This window comes from Lathyrus oleraceus, chromosome 6 (assembly GCF_024323335.1).
Source record: "Lathyrus oleraceus cultivar Zhongwan6 chromosome 6, CAAS_Psat_ZW6_1.0, whole genome shotgun sequence".
Lineage (NCBI taxonomy): Eukaryota > Viridiplantae > Streptophyta > Magnoliopsida > Fabales > Fabaceae > Lathyrus > Lathyrus oleraceus.
The window spans coordinates 12,989,970-13,010,012 of NC_066584.1; the positions used below are offsets into that span (position 1 = coordinate 12,989,970).

Here is a 20,043-nt window from a genome sequence, read left to right on the forward strand (position 1 = left end):
GAAAAGGTGTTGTTGTTTTTACAAAGGTCTTTATTTATAGTTATCTTACTCCAACAAACATATTTCATTCCAAGAGACATGTCGTAATATCCATGAAGAGAGAGAAGAGGCATTTAAATTTTTAATTTCAAAATAAAATCCTATTGACTTAATTATCCATCGGCCCAAATAATCATCACATTAGAGTATCCTTTATTTAAGTCAAACTTCTAAATTCTTGATTCCTATACCACCCTTCTCTTTAGCAAAAGACACTTTCTTCCAATTCATGGATGAATACTATTTACTCTTATCGGACCCGCACCACAAAAAATCACTTTGAATCTTAGAATCTCCTTCAAGACTTTAATTAGATCTTTGTAAAGACAAAGTATAAACGAGGATAGAGTTTAGCACAACATTTATCCTAACAATCATGTCTCCTATTGACAATAATCTACTTTTCCAACTAGATAGCTTTTGTCTCAGCATATCAACAACTTTTCTCCATAAGCTAGCTCTTCTAGGTCTAGAATCGACCTGTTCCCCTAAGAATTTGAAGGGAAGCCTATCAATATAGCAGAAAAGAAAGGATGAAGTAGTCTGAATGAAGTTATTTTTCACATTAACACCATAAATGTTGTTTCTGAAAAAAATAACCCGCAGTCCAGACACTAGCTCGAACCACCTCAAAATGGCCTTAGCACTCCACAAGTTTTTCCAACTACAGCCTCCAATAAGAATAGTGTCGTCGGAAAGATGAAGAATATTGAAGGTGGCCACTTCATTCAACTGAAAGCCTATAAATTCATTTAACTCAGTCGCCTTCTTCATTTAACCCGTGAGCCCCTCCATAGCTATCACGTATGTTCAACTTATATCAAACATTTAAACTTAATTTTAAAAAAGTTGAACAATTGTAGACTTTTATATATATAATTTTTGGGTTCTTAATATACGGCTTTTAATTTATTTATTTTTTTGTAAGAATGCATTCATAGTAAATTGTTGATGTCAAATATACATATAATTTAACATATACTTTTTAATGTTGGTGTTAAATTGTGACTCTATTGGAAGTCCTTAATAATTCAAATGCTTGATAGAAGCTTTAAAAAGCACTGCAGTGAAAACAGTTTACTGGATAAGTCGTTTTGGAAATAAGCTGTTTTTGCAATTCTGTTTTTTTCTGTTATTCTTGGGCCTGTTTGTGGTTCCAATTTGTACCCTATAAATAGACATTGTATGTCATAGTTGAAAGGTTAATGCCATATGATTCAATTCTCTCAATCTTTCTCTATTTCTCTATCTCTCTCTATTCACATTATCATCTTCATCTTTCCCAAACACACTGTTTTTCACCACTCCATTTCTGGTTTTTTCTAACATTTGGTATCAGAGCCTGATTCTGATCCAATTCCGCTGCAATCATGTCCGTTTCAAACGATAAAATACCTACCAATCTTCCAATCCTTGACTCGAAAAACTACGACAAATGGGCGAAGCAAATGAAGGTTTTGTTCGGCTATCAAGACGTTCTTGAGGTGATCAAAGATGGTGTTACGTCTCTCGTCGAAGGAGCTACGGATGCTCAAAAGGCTACGTTCAAAGAAGAGAAGAAGAAGGATTACAAAGCGCTGTTCCTGATCCATTCTTGTGCCGATGGTGACAACTTTGAAAAAGTAGGCGATTGCGATTCCGCAAAGCAAGCGTGGGAGATTCTTGAGAAGGCTTATGCAGGGGCTGCCAAAGCCAAAGTGGTGAGGTTACAAATTCACAAGCGACAGTTCGAGTTAATGCAAATGGAGGACAAGGAGTCGATAAACGATTATGTGACGCGTATTACGCGTGTGGTGAATCAAATCAAGTCGTGCAGGGAAACTACGGTAGAGCAGAATGTTGTGTCGAAGATCTTGCGTTCTTTAACGCCAAGATTCGACAACATTGTCGTTGTGCTTGAAGAATCGAAGGATTTATCGTCGTTGTCTAAGGAGGAGCTTCAAAGCTCACTAGAAGCTCATGAACAACGAATGGATGAGAGGGGAAACGATAAAGCGAAGTCGTAAATAGCATTGCAAGCGCGACTTCATGAGAAGAGTAAACGATCGGAGAGGAAAGGGCATCCGAGAGGGAAGTCCAACTTCCATAATTTTGGTGGTAGAGATTCACAAAATTCAAAGGGGCAAAAAGGTGAGGGAAACTCCAAGGAGGGTGATCAAGGAACCCACAAGCCATTCGACAAAAGTAACGTGAAGTGTTACAATTGTCAAAAGCTTGGGCATTTCGCAAAGTATTGCCACGCGAAACGAAGAGAAAATCGCGCGGATGAGGCGAAGTTTGCTAGGGAAGAAGCGAATGATGATAATACGCTTCTTGTGATGATCACGGAAGAGAATTATGGCATGAGAGAAGGGCTGGACAGCAGTGGCAGTAGTGCAGACAATTCTGCAGAAACGCGTTCGGAGAAAAACGCAATGGTAACGGTTCGAGATGGAATTCAAAGTAGCGATGAGTGGTACTTTGATTCTGGTTGTTCGACTCATATGACGGGAAGAAAGGATTGGTTTGTCAAGATCAATCAAGCCACGAAGAATAAAGTGAGATTTATCGATGATACGACGTTATCCGCCGATGGCGTTGGAGATGTCTTGATCGTGAAGAAAGATGGTGGTCGTTCATTGATCAAGGATGTGCTGTACATTCCAGGAATCAAATGTAATCTCTTGAGCATTGGCCAACTACTCGAGAAAGATTACATTATTCGCATGGAAAATAAGGTACTGCGCGTTTTTGACCGAAAGGGAGTTTTGGTACTTAAAGCACCGATGACTGCCAATCGAACTTTCAAGATAGCATTGAAAATAATGGAGCATCGATGTTTAGCTACAGCGGCAAGTCGTGAGGAGTGGTTGTGGAATTACCGTCTTGGTCATCTCAATTTTCGAGACCTCGACGCGTTGCATAGACATGGTATGGTGACCGGGCTGCCAAGAATCGTGGTTCCAGCTGAGTTGTGTGTTGAATGTGTTCAAGGGAAGCAACACAAGAGTGTTTTCAGCAAGGATACAGGTCATAGGACCAAGCATCTTCTTGAGGTGCAAGTCAATTCGTATGGAGGTAACCGATACTTTGTCACGTTTATTGATGATTTCAGTAGGAAGCTGTGGATTTATCTAATCAAGAGGAAGGATGAGGTGTTTGATATGTTCAAACGATTTAAATCCATGGTTGAGCGACAAAGTAGTCACAAACTCAAAATTCTCAAAACCGATGGAGGAGGAGAATTTACTTCGAGGGAATTTAGGAGTTATTGTGACGATGAGGGTATTGTGCGTGAGGCTGTACCACCCTATACGCCTCAGCAAAATGGTGTTGCCGAGAGAAAAAATCAGACGATTATGAACATGGTGCGTAGCATGTTGAAAGCGAAAAATCTTCCGAAAGAGTTGTGGGGAGAAGCTGTTTCTACAGCTGCCTATTTGATAAACAGGTGTCCTACAAAGAAGCTGGACAAGGTTACTCCAGAAGAGGTATGGTGTGGACACAAGCCAAGCTTGAGTCACTTGCGTGTTTTCGGTTCGGTAGCGTTTCGACATATTCCGGGTCAGATTCGAAAGAAATTAGATGACAAGGGTGAAATGATGTTGCTGGTTGGTTATCATCCTACCGGAGGCTACAAGCTGTTTGATATGAGTAACAAGAAGATTGTGATAAGTCGAGATGTGATCGTGGACGAGTTTCGGCAGTTTGACAGGAGAAAATCTGCCATATCAGTTCAGTAAATCGATTTGCCTCAAGATGAAATCGATTTCATGCAGGAAAATCAGCATTCTAGAGCTGATGGAACTGGTTCTGGTGAGGTTGAAATCGATTTGCCTCAAGGTGAAATTGATTTCATGCAGGAAAATTTGAATTCTCAGCCTGCTGAAGGTACTGTTCAACAACCTTTTGTAACCGAAACAGGTGAATCAAGTAGACGACCAACAAGGCAAAGAGGATTTCCTTAAAGACTCCGTGATTGTGAATTATTCCGAGATAGCAAGATCAACAATGAGGGTGATCTTATTCACTTCGCTCTAATGGCCGAATCTGAACCGGTGAATACGGAGGAGACATTAAGCGATCCAAAGTGGATGTGTGCGATGAAAGAAGAACTGAATTCGATTGAGAAGAACAGTACTTGGATGTTGGTTGATTTACCGAAAGGTAAAAAGGCGATAGGTGTGAAGTGGGTCTACAAAGTGAAAGCGAATCCGAAAGGCGAGATAATCAAGCATAAAGCTCGATTAGTAGCGAAGGGATTTTTGCAAAAGGAAGGGATAGACTTCGATGAAGTGTTTGCTCCAGTTGCAAGGCATGAAACCATTCGGTTAGTTGTTGCGATGGCAAATAACAACAGCTGGCCGTTGTATCAAATGGACGTCAAATCTGCGTTTTTGAATGGTCCACTTGATGAGGAGGTTTATGTGAGACGCCACCTGATTTTGTGATCAAAAATCAAGAGGCAAAGGTCTATAAGTTGAGGAAGACACTCTATGGTTTGAAACAAGCTCCAAGAGCTTGGAACAAACGCATAGATGGATTTCTTAGCGATGTTGGTTTCAAGAAATGCGTATCCGAACATGGAGTTTATGTGAAACCGGATGCAAGTGAAGGAGTAATCATTCTTTGTCTTTATGTGGACGATTTGTTGATTACCGGCAACTGTGAAAAGAACATTTCAAAGTTCAAAGGAGAGCTTATGAAGGAATTTGAAATGAGTGATCTTGGTATCATGAAATACTTCTTAGGCATATAGTTCCAAAGGACAAAATTGGGACTGCTCATGCACCAAAGAAGGTATGCCATGGAAATTCTGAAGAGGTGTGATATGGAGCATTGCAATGCTGCCACAACACCAGCCGAGACACGATTACAGCTGTCCAAGAGTGAAGAAGAACAAGATGTGGATCCTACTCAATACCGGAGATTGATAGGATCATTGCGTTACTTGTGCAATACGCGGCCAGATTTGGCATTTAGTGTCGGTATTGCGAGTAGATTCATGGAGAGGTCGAAGGTATCACACTTGGCAGCAGTTAAGAGGATCCTTAGATATGTGAAAGGTACTCTTGGTTGTGGAATTTTGTTTCCGGCAAGCGACATGGGCAGAAGTTGTGAGTTACTCTGATACACCGATTCCAATTTGTCGCATCACGCGAAAAACCGGCGGGAAAACAAGAACAACAGAGCCGCCACCGTGCGTTATTTATCCCAAAAGAGGGAAAGGAAACGCTCAGAGTAAACCTGGAAAGAACATGGTCTCGCGACCAAAGAGAATGGGTTCGGGAGTCGGTTATGCGAAGGGAAGGTATTAGCACCCCTACGCATCCGTAGTACTCTACGGGATCCACGCACAAAAGGAAAGGAAAATGGTTGCTAAAACACTGCTCAAACACACACACACTGGCTGAAAGAGACACAAGAAAACAGACAAGACCGACTCGGCAGGATATCGCATCCTGGGCCTACTTAGTCTATCAGGCATAGACATCAGAGTCGAAGTAGTTCGGACTGGGGAAACGACACATGCTCGCTAGGAAGTCGCATCCTATGCATACGTATCTTCTCGGACGAGAGAAGAATCAGAGCATTCGTAGCTCGGCTGACACGCACACAAACAAACACAGGCAAAGGCAAACGTGGAGCCTGAATGTCAATCACTGGACTTACATCAGCATCCGAACCAAAACACACACACACTGGAACCCGAATGCCACTCGATGGTCTTACATCATCTTCCAAGCACACAACAACACAACAAGTTAATAGGGAGTCGGGGACTCGAGCCTATAACTGTCAAGCAACACCCAAACAGACAGACAACAAATTGCTAAGGAGTCAGGGACTCGAGCCTAGCAACTGTCAAACAACACACACAAAAAGAAAAAAGGCGAAAAAGAAAAAGGGCGCCCGGAGAGATCAGCTCATCTCCTGCCTACATACTTCATCTGGTATGAAGATCAGGGCGACGTAGTTCCCCTACGCAGGGATAAAGAACTTAGCCTAACCAGATAACAGAGGGAGACACAACACTAGGGAGACTACGACTCGAGCCTAGATGTTGTCATGCAAAGTCGACCCTAAGTTAAGGTTTCTAGCTAACTTGCACAGGAAGCAAGTCTATCCTAAACATGACTTGCACAGGAAGCAAGCCACACCAAACCTAACTTGCACAGGAAGCAAGAAGGGTCTCGATTGCAACTAGGGTAAGAGAAAGGGGAGATCTCAATCACAACGAGGGTGAGAGAAAAGAATGTCTCAATCGCAACGAGGGCGAGAGAAGAGAATTAGTGTTAGTTGTTAGTCAAACTCGACAAGACATCGCATCTCGTGCCTACGTATCTCATCTGGACATGAGAATCAGAGTTGCCGTAGTTCGGCTAAACTATTACTGTTGGTTTGTGTTTTTTAAGTGGACAACGTCACTACGCAATCTACCGGATGCTCGACCTTTGGAGACTTACTCACCTGTAGTAGAAGGAGTGGACGTATCCTTTAGAGGGGATAATGTTTGTTTGTGTTTTAGGAAAGCTCAAGCAAGAAAGGAAGTCCTATACGAAGGAACCGTGCTACCTTAATTGACATGCAAACGAGACTACGCGGAGTCTAACAAACCTAGGGGATACAATCACACCACACAAGCACATACAACATAAAATAAACACACCAACAAGGGGGCTCAAACATCAGGGCTAGGTTTTAGTCGAGGGGTCATATCAACCTCAACAAACAAACCTCTGGAACGGGGTAAATGGTGCTCTTAACCTTGCCATTGAGGGGCTAAGGTGAAGCAGATGAAGGGTGAGTGAAGATAAGACTTCACAGCTCTTATCCCTGGCCTGGGAGAGCTTAAGACAAGAATGTGTGGGTTCAGAAAGTGGGAACCCTTCTACACATTTGATACTGACTCAACTGTACAATTATACAAGATCTTGGGTTTGTATCTGCAATGCATCAACACAGTGGTGTGAGCAAAACAGATGACACACAGAATAGCAGGGGATAGGTTGCATATCCCTTGGGTTCTGCCAATTGCCTCTTCACTTAGGAGGTCTTTGACTATGTACGGGGACAAATTATAAACATACACAAACATTGCCTCTTAAGGAGGACTTCAGACAGTTGCCTGGCCAAGTAACAGGCCAGGTCTTCCAGACTACATGAAGATTAGAAGTATACCTCAATGCAAATTGCTTATACAAGCAAAGCAAAGCAAAAGTTCACAAGGAACTGAGCAACTAAAAGCACCTGAAATAGTCAAGCAGACATTAGTATGCAACTTCAAAACAAAGCAAAAGGAAACAGACATCAACAGTTAATCAGAAGCAAATGAATGTGCAAGGCACAAGGCTTAAGGCATGTGAGCCAAGCCACCTACAAAACAAACAAGTTAAACAATGATATTCAAGCAAACTCAATCAAAAAGAATTGGTCTCATTGGTCATTTGTTGGTCAACCTGAAAACATGAACTCAAAGGTGAGTAACAGGACCACTAGGGCAAGCCTAGGGTCAAAAAGGAATGAAAAAGTCAAAACAGCAAAGGGCAAGCATCCAAAATCATGTTCAAACAATCAAGAATCAATGCCAATTGGGTTCACATTCATATCAATCACTATCATCATTTCATGAGCAACAGAAGTCAAAGCATGGCAAATGAGGGCTTATAGAAGTCAACAGCAAGACTTGCATCAAAAGTCAACTCAAACATTTCCAAAAATCACCAAATAAATCATGATCAATCCTAACACATAGCATGGTAAGCATGTAAAATTTCATCACATTTGGACAAGTGGAAGGCAGTCAATGAAAATCAGAAAGTCAAAGCAATTTTGAACATGCTTAAGGAAGTCAACCAAACATGCATCAACTTAGAAAAATCATAAATCAGAGATGGTGTATGATAAATGAATGGGACTAAAACCATGGCAAAGATGAGGATGTCTAGTTATCTCATGTAAAAATTCATGTCCATCTAATAAAGTATGAGGATTTCACAAATGAAATGGCAACATGCATCACATAAGGTCAACATTTTGGTCAAACAGGGGAGAAAATCTCAAACAATTAGGAAATGGCATAATTAATTCCAAGAAAAATCACAAGTGAACTAGACATATAAGAGTAGGTTCATGCAAAAAATCAATTCATTTGGAGGTCAAGAAGCATGGATACAAAAATCAGCAAATTGCACATCCATGGTGTGACACAAGTTGTCACACCCTACTTCAAAAATTCACAACTCTCAAACCACATAAGATAAATTCATGATCTTTACATCAAAATAAACATGAATGAGTGTAGATTAAGCACAAAAAATTTCAGATCAAATGGATAATGCATCACAATTTCACAAGAGATTTGGCAAGATGTACAAAATTCGGTCACATTCTACAAACCCTAATGCCATTTAAAATTTACTCATCCAAAAAATCAGAAAAAATTATGATAAAAAACTAGGGATCATGATGAAGATGATGCAAAAATTCCCGTGAAATTTGGATTTGAAATGGATAAGTTATGATTTTTGCAAGTGAGCCATGCCAAATGAAGTAAAATATGAAATTAAATGAATTAAAATGGATTTATTAATGGACCGGATGGCAAAGCTGTAATATTGGAACTCACTTAATCAAATGATGCCGTTTAGGCGCGGCCAGGGAAATGTTTTGATTGGCTCATGGGCCAACAGTAACCATGCGACGTATAAAACAGATTTCTGGGCAAGGCTAATGGAAACTAGGGTTTGCTAATCATGAACAACATGAATACTCATCATCTTCAAATCGTGTTTCAGCAAAATTTTCCCAGAAACCAAAATTGAATACACACAAATGCTCAGCAAACAACCAATAACATGAATCCAGCAATGATTTTCAATAAAACACAGCACACATCATGAATCGAGCAAGAATCAAAAACAACATCAAACTTCATTTCAAAATATCTCAACCATTACTCAACTATTTCATGCGATTCAAAGATCAAAATGCTCAGGAACAAAAGATCTACACTAAGCATGGCATGGATTTGAGAAATAGAGAGATCGATTTCTTACTTGTTTTTGAAGAAAGTTGGGATTCAGTTGCTATTTGGCTAGTATGAGCTCGAACAGATGAAGATTTAGCCTCTACAAGGTGAATGGTGAAGTTACTTTGGCTCAATGAAGCTTGGAAATACCTCAATCCAGATCTGCCATGGAAGTTGCTTTGAAAAACCAGTTGAACCAAGGCTGCTTACAGATGTGGAAATGTGGTTGCAAAGAGCTCACAATGTTGTTTGAATGATGGAACAACAATGGTAAGGTCGTGGCCTTTGGAATTTCTTGACAGATTTTGGAAAAATGATGAAAATCGATTTTGAGAGAGAGTGAGTAATTCTGAGTTTGAGGCAGCTGCTAGGGTTGGAATGGCAGAAAAAGATGTTATATATTGACTGTTTAGCATTGGCTAAGTGAATGTTAAGCATGATTATCTTAAATGAAGCCATTTGCCATTTTGCTAATTTTGAACCAAATGCACATGGAGGTGTGTGTTCTGCCCGAGTTTGGGCCTTGGGCAAGCTTCAAATAACATTTCAAACAAGTTCCAATTGGCCAAAATGCTTAAAAATCAATATTTGACAAAGTCAAATTTTAACTTCACTTGAAATTAAATAAGGCAAGTTCAAAAAGGCCATTTTGCATGGTGATGTTTTGGTGCATGAGGATGACATTTTTGGAAAGAGGGGATTAAATATGACTTGTTGGAAAAAACCTCACCAAATTTGGCCAAATGGTTTGAGAGATATGGCCTTTTGAAGTTCAAGAATTTTTGAAAATGAATTGATCATATCTTGCCAACCATACATGGGAATTGAGAGTTCTTGGACTTTTTGGAAATGGGAGAACAAGATCTTCAACTTTCATGTTGGGCAAAAATTCATTTGAAGCTTGTATCATGATGTAAGTTTGGGATCAAGAAGTTTCCATTTTTGGCAGTTAAAATTACAGGTCCAGTTTCTATTTTTGGAAATCTTCTGTTTGGCTTCAAATTCTCCAGTGATATTGTTTGCCATGATATATGAGGTCTATTTGGACATGAATAAACTCTCTCAAACCAAATCCATCCATCAAAACCATAAAATCAACCACAGTTGACCAAGTTTGACTTTTTAGGGTTTCTGACTGATTGTGCATGGACTGATGACTTCTGAACATCCAATCTTTGACCTAAACACTTCAAATGGATCCCCAAGTCATGTGAACATGTTGGACCAACCCTAGGGCCTTGGCTCAATGAAAAACACACTTGCTTGCTTGACTGACTGATCTCCTGATCAGTTTAACCTAATTCTCTTAATGATCTTGCACTTGAGGCAAATGGGACAATGCAATGCTATGCAGTGGACCATGTTATGTTATGACCTAATATGAGAATGTATGTACAATGATAGGTGCAAATTTGAGGTGCTACAGCTGCCCCTATTCAATCAGCTGGGAACCCGAATGGATGATAGCAATGGCTGTCAGACTTTCAGGGTAAACAGGGATTGAATACCAAGAACCGTAGAATTTGCACAATACAGGGATCCAACAATGGAAACGTCCACTGGGATTTGATTTTTATTACTGGGTATTTTTTGGTTTTTTTTTTTTCCGATAATGGTACGGCCACATCCAGACATCGCAACGACGATGAATGGGAAAAGAAAACACAACTAGATGCCAACGGACAACTAGGAAAAACTCAACGTTTACCAAGACCAACGGAGAGGTAACCAGACATTAATGAATGACTGGAAGGGATACAACCATACGTCAGCGGACGTAATGGGAAAAACTCAACGTTTACCAAGACCAACGGAGAGGTAAATCCACGTGGGGACAGGTACAACTAGACGTCATAGGACGAATAGGAAAAACTCGACGTTTACCAAGACCAACGGAGAGGTAAATCCACGTGGGGACAGGTACAACTAGACGCCATAGGACGAATAGGAAAAAACTCGACGTTTATCGACACCAACGGAGAGGAGGAAACTCTACTGGGGAGAGTGAACACAACCAAATCATCAACGGATGACCGGGAAAAACTCGACGTTTATCGACACCAACGGAGAGGAGGAATACTCAACCAGACGTCATAGGACGGAAGGGAGACTCACGTTTATCGACACCAACGGAGAGGAGGAAAACTCAACCAGACGTCATAGGACGAAAGGGAGACTCACGTTTATCGACACCAACGGAGAGGAGGAAAACTCAACCAGACGTCATAGGACGAAAGGGAGACTCACGTTTATCGACACCAACGGAGAGGAGGAAAACTCAACCAGACGTCATAGGACGAAAGGGAGACTCACGTTTATCGACACCAACGGAGAGGAGGAAAACTCAACCAGACGTCATAGGACGAAAGGGAGACTCACGTTTATCGACACCAACGGAGAGGAGGAAAACTCAACCAGACATCATAGGACGAAAGGGAGACTCACGTTTATCGACACCAACGGAGAGGAGGAAAACTCAACCAGACGTCATAGGACGAAAGGGAGACTCACGTTTATCGACACCAACGGAGAGGAGGAAAACTCAACCAGACATCATAGTGTCGCATCCTGCGAAAAATCAACCGGCGAGACTCAAAATAAAAACACACACAGAGCCGCCACTGCGCGTTATTTATCCCAAGATAGGGAAAGGAAACGCTTAGAGAAACCTGGAAAGAACATGGTCTCGCGACCAAAGAGACAGGGTAAGGGAGTCGGTTACGCAAGGGGAAGGTATTAGCACCCCTCACGTCCGTCGTACTCGACGGGATCCACGTTCTAAGAAAAGAAAAGGTTGCTAAACATCACACACACACACAAGGGAACACAGGTGGGGTTAAGAGGAACGAGCTCGATAAGGTATCGCACCTTATGCCTACATATCTTGTCTGGAACAAGAATCAGAGCCACTGTAGTTCGGCTTACGCACGCCAAACAACACAAAACATACAAACAAGCAAGGGTGGCAAACATGGAGCCCGACAACCACTTGATGGAATTACGTTGGCATCCGAACCAAAACACACTCAAAAGGGCAAACGTGGAGCCCGACAGCCAATCACTGGACTTACGTCGGCATCCGAGCCAAACACACAATCAGATAACAAACAAACACACGCAAAAAAGAAAAAGGTTGCCCGGAGTGGTCTCGCACGACCACCTGCCTACATACCTCGTCTGGAACGAGGATCAGGGCGATGTAGTTCCCCTGAAAGGGACTGAATTACTAGCCAGAACAGAAGGAGACACAACACTAGGGAGACTACGACTCGAGCCTAGATGTTGTCATGCAAAGTCGTCCCTAAGTTCAGTTTTCTATCCTACTTGCATAAACAAGCCTATCCTAACCAGGAAAGAAGCTAGCACACAAGCATACAATCATATATCAAATGAGAACAAGCATCTCAAACAATCATGTCAATCAGATATCCACATAGCACGCACTATAGCCAAACAAGGGGCTCACACAATAGGTTTGACTGCCTCAGCAAGTCGTCTGTACGGGCTGTGTTTGCTCTTAACCTTGCCATTACGAGGCTAAGGTGAAGCAGATGATGGGTGAAGTGAGGATCAGACCTCACAGCTCTTATCCCTAACCAGGGAGAGCTGACAAATGAGCATGGGTCCAGAATAGGGGAACCCTTTTATACTCGATGACTCTGACACAACAGATCTTGGGCTTTTGATCTCAATGCTACAACCATGTAATGGGAGCAAGGAGAAGACTCACAGAATAGTGGGGGGTAGACTGCATACCCCTACCTTCCACCAATTGCCTTATTTAAAGGACTTTCACCTGCTTGGGCTTAAAAATAAACAACCACAATCATTGCCTCTTAAGGAGGACTTCAGACATTTTGCCCGGCCCGGTAACAGCCGGGTCTCCAGACTACATGAAGTTAGAAAGCTATACCTCAATGCAAGTTGCTTAAGCAAAGCAAAGCAAAAGTTCACAAGGAACTGAGCAACTAAAGGTACCTGGAAACAATCAAACACAGTTAGTAATCAGACAGACAAACCATAAACAGCAAGTGTTCAACCAATTAATCTATACAACTCAATGTACAACAAGGCAAGCTCAAAGCTTAAGCCCAAGCTTCACCACCTATAAAACAATGTTATGTTAGTGTGCAAACATCAAACAACATCATTTCAATCAATTTGATTCATTCTCCATGTGCATTATGCTTTTGATCCTGAAAAATCAAGCAAATATTAGCAACTAGACCACTAGGCCAAGCCTAGGGTCCAAAAGCAATAAAAATCCTTAAACAGCAAGGTATCCACCAACCAATCTCAAATTAAAGTCAAACAAGAGCAAACATCATTGGTCTCATGTTTATATCATTCATCATGCTCATGTTATGCACAAAATAAGGCAAACTAGTTCAAATGGAGCACCAAGCATACAAACAGAACTATTGCATTCAAATCCACATCAAAACAATTCCAAAAATTCTCAAATAATTTACACCTAAACAGGGGATATTCAAGGTCTACCATGTCAAATTTGAGCTCAATTGGGCAAATGGAACCATGTCAATGAAAATCAACAAAAACAGACACAATTATAGGCTCCAAATCACAACATCAACACATGCTTCCACTTCAAAAATTCATAACTCAATGAAAACAAAAAAGAAATGGATGAGACCAAAACAGGGGTGTCCTATCATGTGTCTATTGCAAGCATGTCAAATTTCATGATTATCCAGTACCACATGAGCATTTCCCATTCAATCTACCAACCTATGTCACATGAGCTTGCATAAATGATCACCAGAGATGAAAAATAGCAATAAATTTGAAAATGCCACATAAAATTCCACAAAAATTCACATAGCATCTTGACATGTTAATCAACCATCATGCAAAATTTCACATTAATCCAACAAGTATAGGTCACTCAAAAAAATCCAGCAAGTTGACATAATGAGGTGTGACATAAATTGTCACACCTAAGTTCCAAAATTTGCTGCTCAATGACCAGGTATCAAAATTTCATGAAATTTACATGGAAATGAGCATCAATCAGTCAAGAATCATCACAAAAATTTTCAAGAATTTATTTAACACTATGAGAATTTCATGATCAAATTGGTACAAGGTGTCAAAAATAAGCACATGTGAAATAAGCCTAGGCCAATCCAAAAATATATCATGCACAACTTCGACCAATAGGTCAAAAAAATTCTAAAGTCAACAAGGAAGTCATAGAAAAAAACTCCATATTTTTCTGATTTTCCTATATTTTTTTATGAATTATTTAACATGCTAAAGTATTTTTTAGAATTTTTTAGAATTAATTAAAATTAATTAAAATTGCAATGGCATTTTCGTAAATAACTCATGGCGCCAGCGGGAAACAAGAAATTTAAAAATTCAAACGCGTTTGAAGATCTACAAGCCTAGCTTCATCGTTTTCAGCTTCAACTTTTCCAGAATTCCAAAAATTCGAAGAACAACAAAAGTTCAAGGAAATGGACAAATAGATATCCGTTCTAACCGTCTAAACATGAGGAACATGAATATCACCTTATTTTTGGCTAAAAGTTCCTAAATCGAACGAATCGTGCAAGTTAGGGTTTGTGTTCATAACTTCAAACTTAGATTTCTCCTCCTATGGTTCATCATTTGCTAAGCTACAACTATCATCGTGCTCTACAATCAATGCTCTACACAAAGCACACAACAATTCATTGAATCTTGAAACTCGAAAAAACTCCAAACCTGGAAATGGCAGTACCGTTCGCGACGTTTACAGGCCTATGAGTCCAAAACAGCTGCGCAACAAGCTTCAAGAAGTTGAGTTCCAAGCTCAGGTTCACTTGATTTCACTCCTAAAGCTTGCAATTCGAATTCACCATGGAAGAGGCAATGTTGAACAGTCGAGAATCAAGCCTTTTCCATCTTCGAATTCCAAAAACAGTTGATGTTGATGATGATATGAGTTCAGATCAAAAGGAATTTTGAAGTTTGGTTGAGGAATGATGAAGAAATGTCGATTTCAAGTTCAATGTTCTTGATGAAATCTTGGAGAATTGGAATGGTTTTGAGATCCAATCTTGGAGTGTGTGAATTCTGTTATGATTATGCAATGATTAAGTTTATATACATGAGCTTAATCCATCATTTAATCATGTAATTAGCAATTTGGCATTGTTAGTGAAAATGCAATTCCCAAATGAGGGTAAAAATGGAATTTCCTCATGACAGCACATGCCACCTGTTTTGACAGCTCATGCAACCTCCAAATACCATATGTGAACCATTGCAACTTGTTTCACTCTCATTGGATGCTTATTTCTCAACTTCACTATGTGGTAGCAAAATCCAATTTTAGCCATTGCATTTTTCAAGCCAAATTCCAATTTACAAGTCCTATACATGAAGTGATGATTCAAACACACTCCAAATGCCATTTATGAGGTGTAGCAAAAAGTCCCATTCAAAAATTCCAATTATTTTGAAAGTTGGACAATTTTGCCCCTGGTCCAATTCAGCTGTCCAGTTGAAAAGTGACTTTTTGCCTTGGCCATTTTTGGACAAATCCAATGATGCACCCTTGAAGTACATGTCAAATGGAGTTTGTGCATATAAAGAACTTGCAATTTGGACAAAGTATGTGGAAATTATGGCCTCCTGATTATAGGTCATTTTTGAATTTCACTGAGCCATAATTTTCCAACCATACATGGGATTTTCAAGTTCTTGGACTTTTTGGAAAGGTGAGAACAAGATCTACAACTTTCATGTTGAACAATTTTTCATTTGAAGCTTCCTTGGACACGTGGCTTTGAGGTCCAAAACTTTCCATTTTTGGAAACTTCAGTTACAGGTCACTTTCTATTTTTGACAGTTTTTGTCCTGACTTGATTTTCTTCATTCTTAGGCTTTGCAAAGTCAAATAACACTTGTTCCAACATGAATGAAGTGTATCCAACTCATTTCCACCTCCAAATCCATCAGATCATGTACAGTCGACCACAGTTGACTTTTCCAACTGACAGATGAATCTGGCAATGCATAGATCAAATTGAGCCCCAATCTTCAACTGAAATGGCTCAAGGGTGAAACCCTAGCCTCAATAAGCTCCATATAATCACATAATGAACCCCATAATCCTCAGAAACCTCATCTCCTGATCCAGCCCTGACTGGCCCAATACAACTGATTAGGGTTGACCAGTGGTCAAAACCCTAATCTCAAGGAATGAGCTTCAATCTTCTGATGACATCCAACCATGATGATGATGATGTATCACTTCAATCAATATGAAGACCAATATCCATGGAGAATCCTGAAACCCTAATTCACAGCCCAATCCTCAGATGGCCAGTGATCAATCAGTAAAACCCTAGGCTTGCACTTTCTGACTTCCTCATCTTCTGATCAAGACTTGGGAAGATGGCTTGCACAATGTAACCACATGGTATGCAATATGAAATGCCTAATGACCTAAAAATGTATGCAATATGTTAATGCTTAGTCCCAAGAGAGGAGGGCAAATTTTGAGGTGTTACAGCTGCCCCTATTCAATCCACTGTGAACCTGTCGATACGAAATAGCCTCGGCTTTCGGATGATCAGGATGAAGAGTGATTGAATACCAAGAACAGACGAACAATTTGCACTCTGATGGGATATAATTAACGCCTGTCAGCATCGGCGAAGAAACAAACTCTGAACAACGTCGACCTGGATACCAAAATAAATGGTAACTCAGGGATAACCATGGTCTGAACACCACACATCCACGCGGGATTATCAACTCTTCTTTTCTCTTTTTCTTGGACCCCGAAAATTTTCTTATCTCTTTTTCATTTTCTTGAACCCCGAACGTTTCTCTGCTTCTTTTTCTTATTTTCTTGAACCCCGAAATTTTTTCCGCGCAAACGATCCTCGGACCTCTGCATTTGAACCCCGGAAAATGCCTCAGCACTCCTTCTTTGCCAAAATAATGAACCCCATCTCCAGTTTGAACCCCAGTCGCCTGACGATAACTCTCGATCGCCAGAATGAACCCCATTCTCCAGAAAATGTCGCAACATCTCCCTTTCTCCATTTGAACCCCGTCTCCAGAAAATGTATCCACATTTCCTTTTCTCCATTTGAACCCCAGAAAATGCCTCAACATCTCCTTTTCTCCGTGATAATTCCGCTGGCAACGTCGGAAATAACACCAAACCACTCTGAGGGCGACATGTCAGAGGGTAAACCTTCATAAAGAAGGTAACATGTGTAACTCTTCCTCAGAAGACACCTATAACGACCTCCATTGGCATCCGCCAAAGCCTAAGGTGACACATGAACAGAAGACGCTCCTAAGGACCTCATCCCGGATACAATCTTCAACTCCAATCTCCATTTGAACCCCAGAAAATGCCGCAACACTTCCTTTTCTCCAGTTGAACCCCGAAATCGCGCTGATCGCGTAACGTCCTTTGATTTCATTTCCACCTCTGTCTGACGGAAACATTTCCTCCAATATCGCACTACTGGGGAACATTGCTGCTCTGACGTCATGATGCTAAACTCCTCAGAGTACCACCTTCAACCAGACACTGACTGATGACTGGGAAGAAACTCGACGTTTACTGGACATCGAACGATGATGTTGACTGACACCAAAGAAACTCGACCAGACATTAAACAATGACTGGGAGAAGACTCGACGTTTATTGGACATCGAACGATGATGTTTACCAGACATCAAAGAAAACTCGACCAAACATTAAACAATGACTGGGAGAAAATGCGATGTTTACTGGACATCGGATAATGATGTTTACCAGACATCGAACAATGATGTTGACAGGCATCAAACAATGATGTTTACAGGCATCAAACAATGATGCTTACAGGCATCAAACAATGATGTTGACAGGACATCGAGCAATGATGTTGACAGGACATCGAGCAATGATGTTGACAGGACATCGAACAATGACCGACCAAACACTTACTGATGTCTGGGAAATACTGTTGTTCCAAACTCACAATGATGAACTCCTCGGAGTATCGTCTTCACTGTCCGGCAAAACCAAATCTCAAGCGGTAACCATGGCTTGAATCGCGCTGATCGCGTAACCTTTCCTCTGACTTTATTTCCATCTCTGTCCGACGGAAACATTTCCTCCAATATCGCACTACTGGGTAACATTGCTGATCTGACGTTGTGATGCTAACCTTCTCAGAGTAACATCTTCACCTTCGGTGAACCCAAATCTTCAAGCGAAATAAAGACTCCAAGCGGTAACCACGGCTTGAATTGCGCTGAACACCAAACATTTCCCATCTCAGCTCGACGGAAACATTTCCTCCTCCAGTATCGCACTACTGGGGAAATATCTTCGATTCAATCACGATGCTGAACTCCTCGGAGTAACACCTCTTCACCTTTGGGCAAAAACACTTCTCAAACGGTAACCACGGCTTGAGACTAGCTTATGCTTGCAATGATGCATGATTGATTTTTCTGCGTAATGCTCCATACTTATGGAAATGCTACGCGATTGTTTATCTTTCTATGCAATATGCCATGTTATTTTTTCATGATGAATGCATAAAAATAAAAACATCCCCCTCAAGGGACTCCTCTGGGGAATACGAGACTCTCTGCTGAGGAACTCGTCACCGCTCCGATTCCACCCTGCTGGGGGAATAACTGCTGTTGGGAATAAACAACCCTTGCTGGGGAAGACCCTCTTTTGCACCCAATCTGCCCGAGAAACTGCTGGGAACAAGCACCACCAACACTCTGTGGGGATACAATAGCCTTGACCTGCTGGGGAATATCAAACCTGACTCTGCTCCAGGAAACCCTCACAGATACCTGACGACTCCACTGGGGAAATGCTCACAGATACTCCGCTGGGACAACCCATGCAATCCATAGGAAGAATCAGCTCATCTGGGGATGCAGAAATCCCTCCGTCCGCTACGGAAACTCGTTCAATCCACTGATAGGATGAACACTGCTGGAGATATATTTCATTGAAACCCGCTCCACTCGGGGATAACAACCTTCATAATTGGCCGCTGAGGAAACACCATTGTAACCCTGCCGAGACAACCATCCTGACTCGGCTGGAGAAGTCCACAGACCTGGGATCTGCTGGGGAGCTAGTCCTACGACTCTGCGTGGGAACCTAGCTGGGAAATGAGAAAAGTTGGTACAACACCCGCCGACTCATCGAACCACGGTATCTACCTCCAATACTCATATCAGCTTTCCACTTTTGAGAAATTCCCAGACTCGTCTGGCCCTTTTCTGCTCCATCATCTTATATTCCAGGTCTCTCCGCGCTCGACGAGAGACGTACTCCTGGGATTTATACAGAAATTCGATTTTCCGACTTTGAAGAGTCTTCTTGGTTAATTTCAAAGGTCGTCGGACGTCTCGTCGTCTCTCCGTCCTTTCTTCATGCCCTCGTTCCTGATCGGACTCTGCGGGGAATTTCTACAAACTTTCAAATCTTCCGACTTTGAAGAGTCTTCTTGATTACCATCCAGGATCGTCGTACGTCTCAACGTCTCTTCATCATCCCTTCATTCATTCGTTCCTGAGCGAACTCTCTGGGGATCTGTTATAAAGCTTCCACATCACAACCTGCAAGTGAGTGAAAATATCCAACAGTTCCTGCAAAACAGATCGTCAGATAAAACCGTGCCCCAGGCGTGTCAAGATTTCAACACTTGGGTCACTCAACCTTCCAAATAAGATTTCAAGCTTTCAATCTTATAAACATGCATTGGAAGGAAACCTGTATGTCTTAAAATGCAAGATTCTTTATCAAAAATTTCTGGATGTTTTTGCAATCAAAGCGGTAATGAAAAACAAAAACAAAATTATTTGACCGAATGTGCATTTTATTGATTTGAAAAGTGTGACTCAAATGAGCAATACAAAAGGAAGCAATTCCTGAAAAGAGGTAATTGCGCTCAAAAGGAAAAATCTATCCTAATGGCAATGTGAAACCCGTGATCTCATTG

At 41.1% G+C, this 20,043-nt stretch overlaps 1 protein-coding gene across 1 annotated transcript; it reads right to left on the minus strand.

Moving 5' to 3' along the window:
- Positions 1–345: 345 nt before the first annotated feature.
- Positions 346–813, minus strand: LOC127093664 (uncharacterized). Its single transcript, XM_051032597.1, has one exon. The coding sequence runs from the start codon at positions 811–813 to the stop codon at positions 346–348; it is 468 nt and encodes a 155-aa protein (XP_050888554.1).
- Positions 814–20,043: the final 19,230 nt, after the last annotated feature.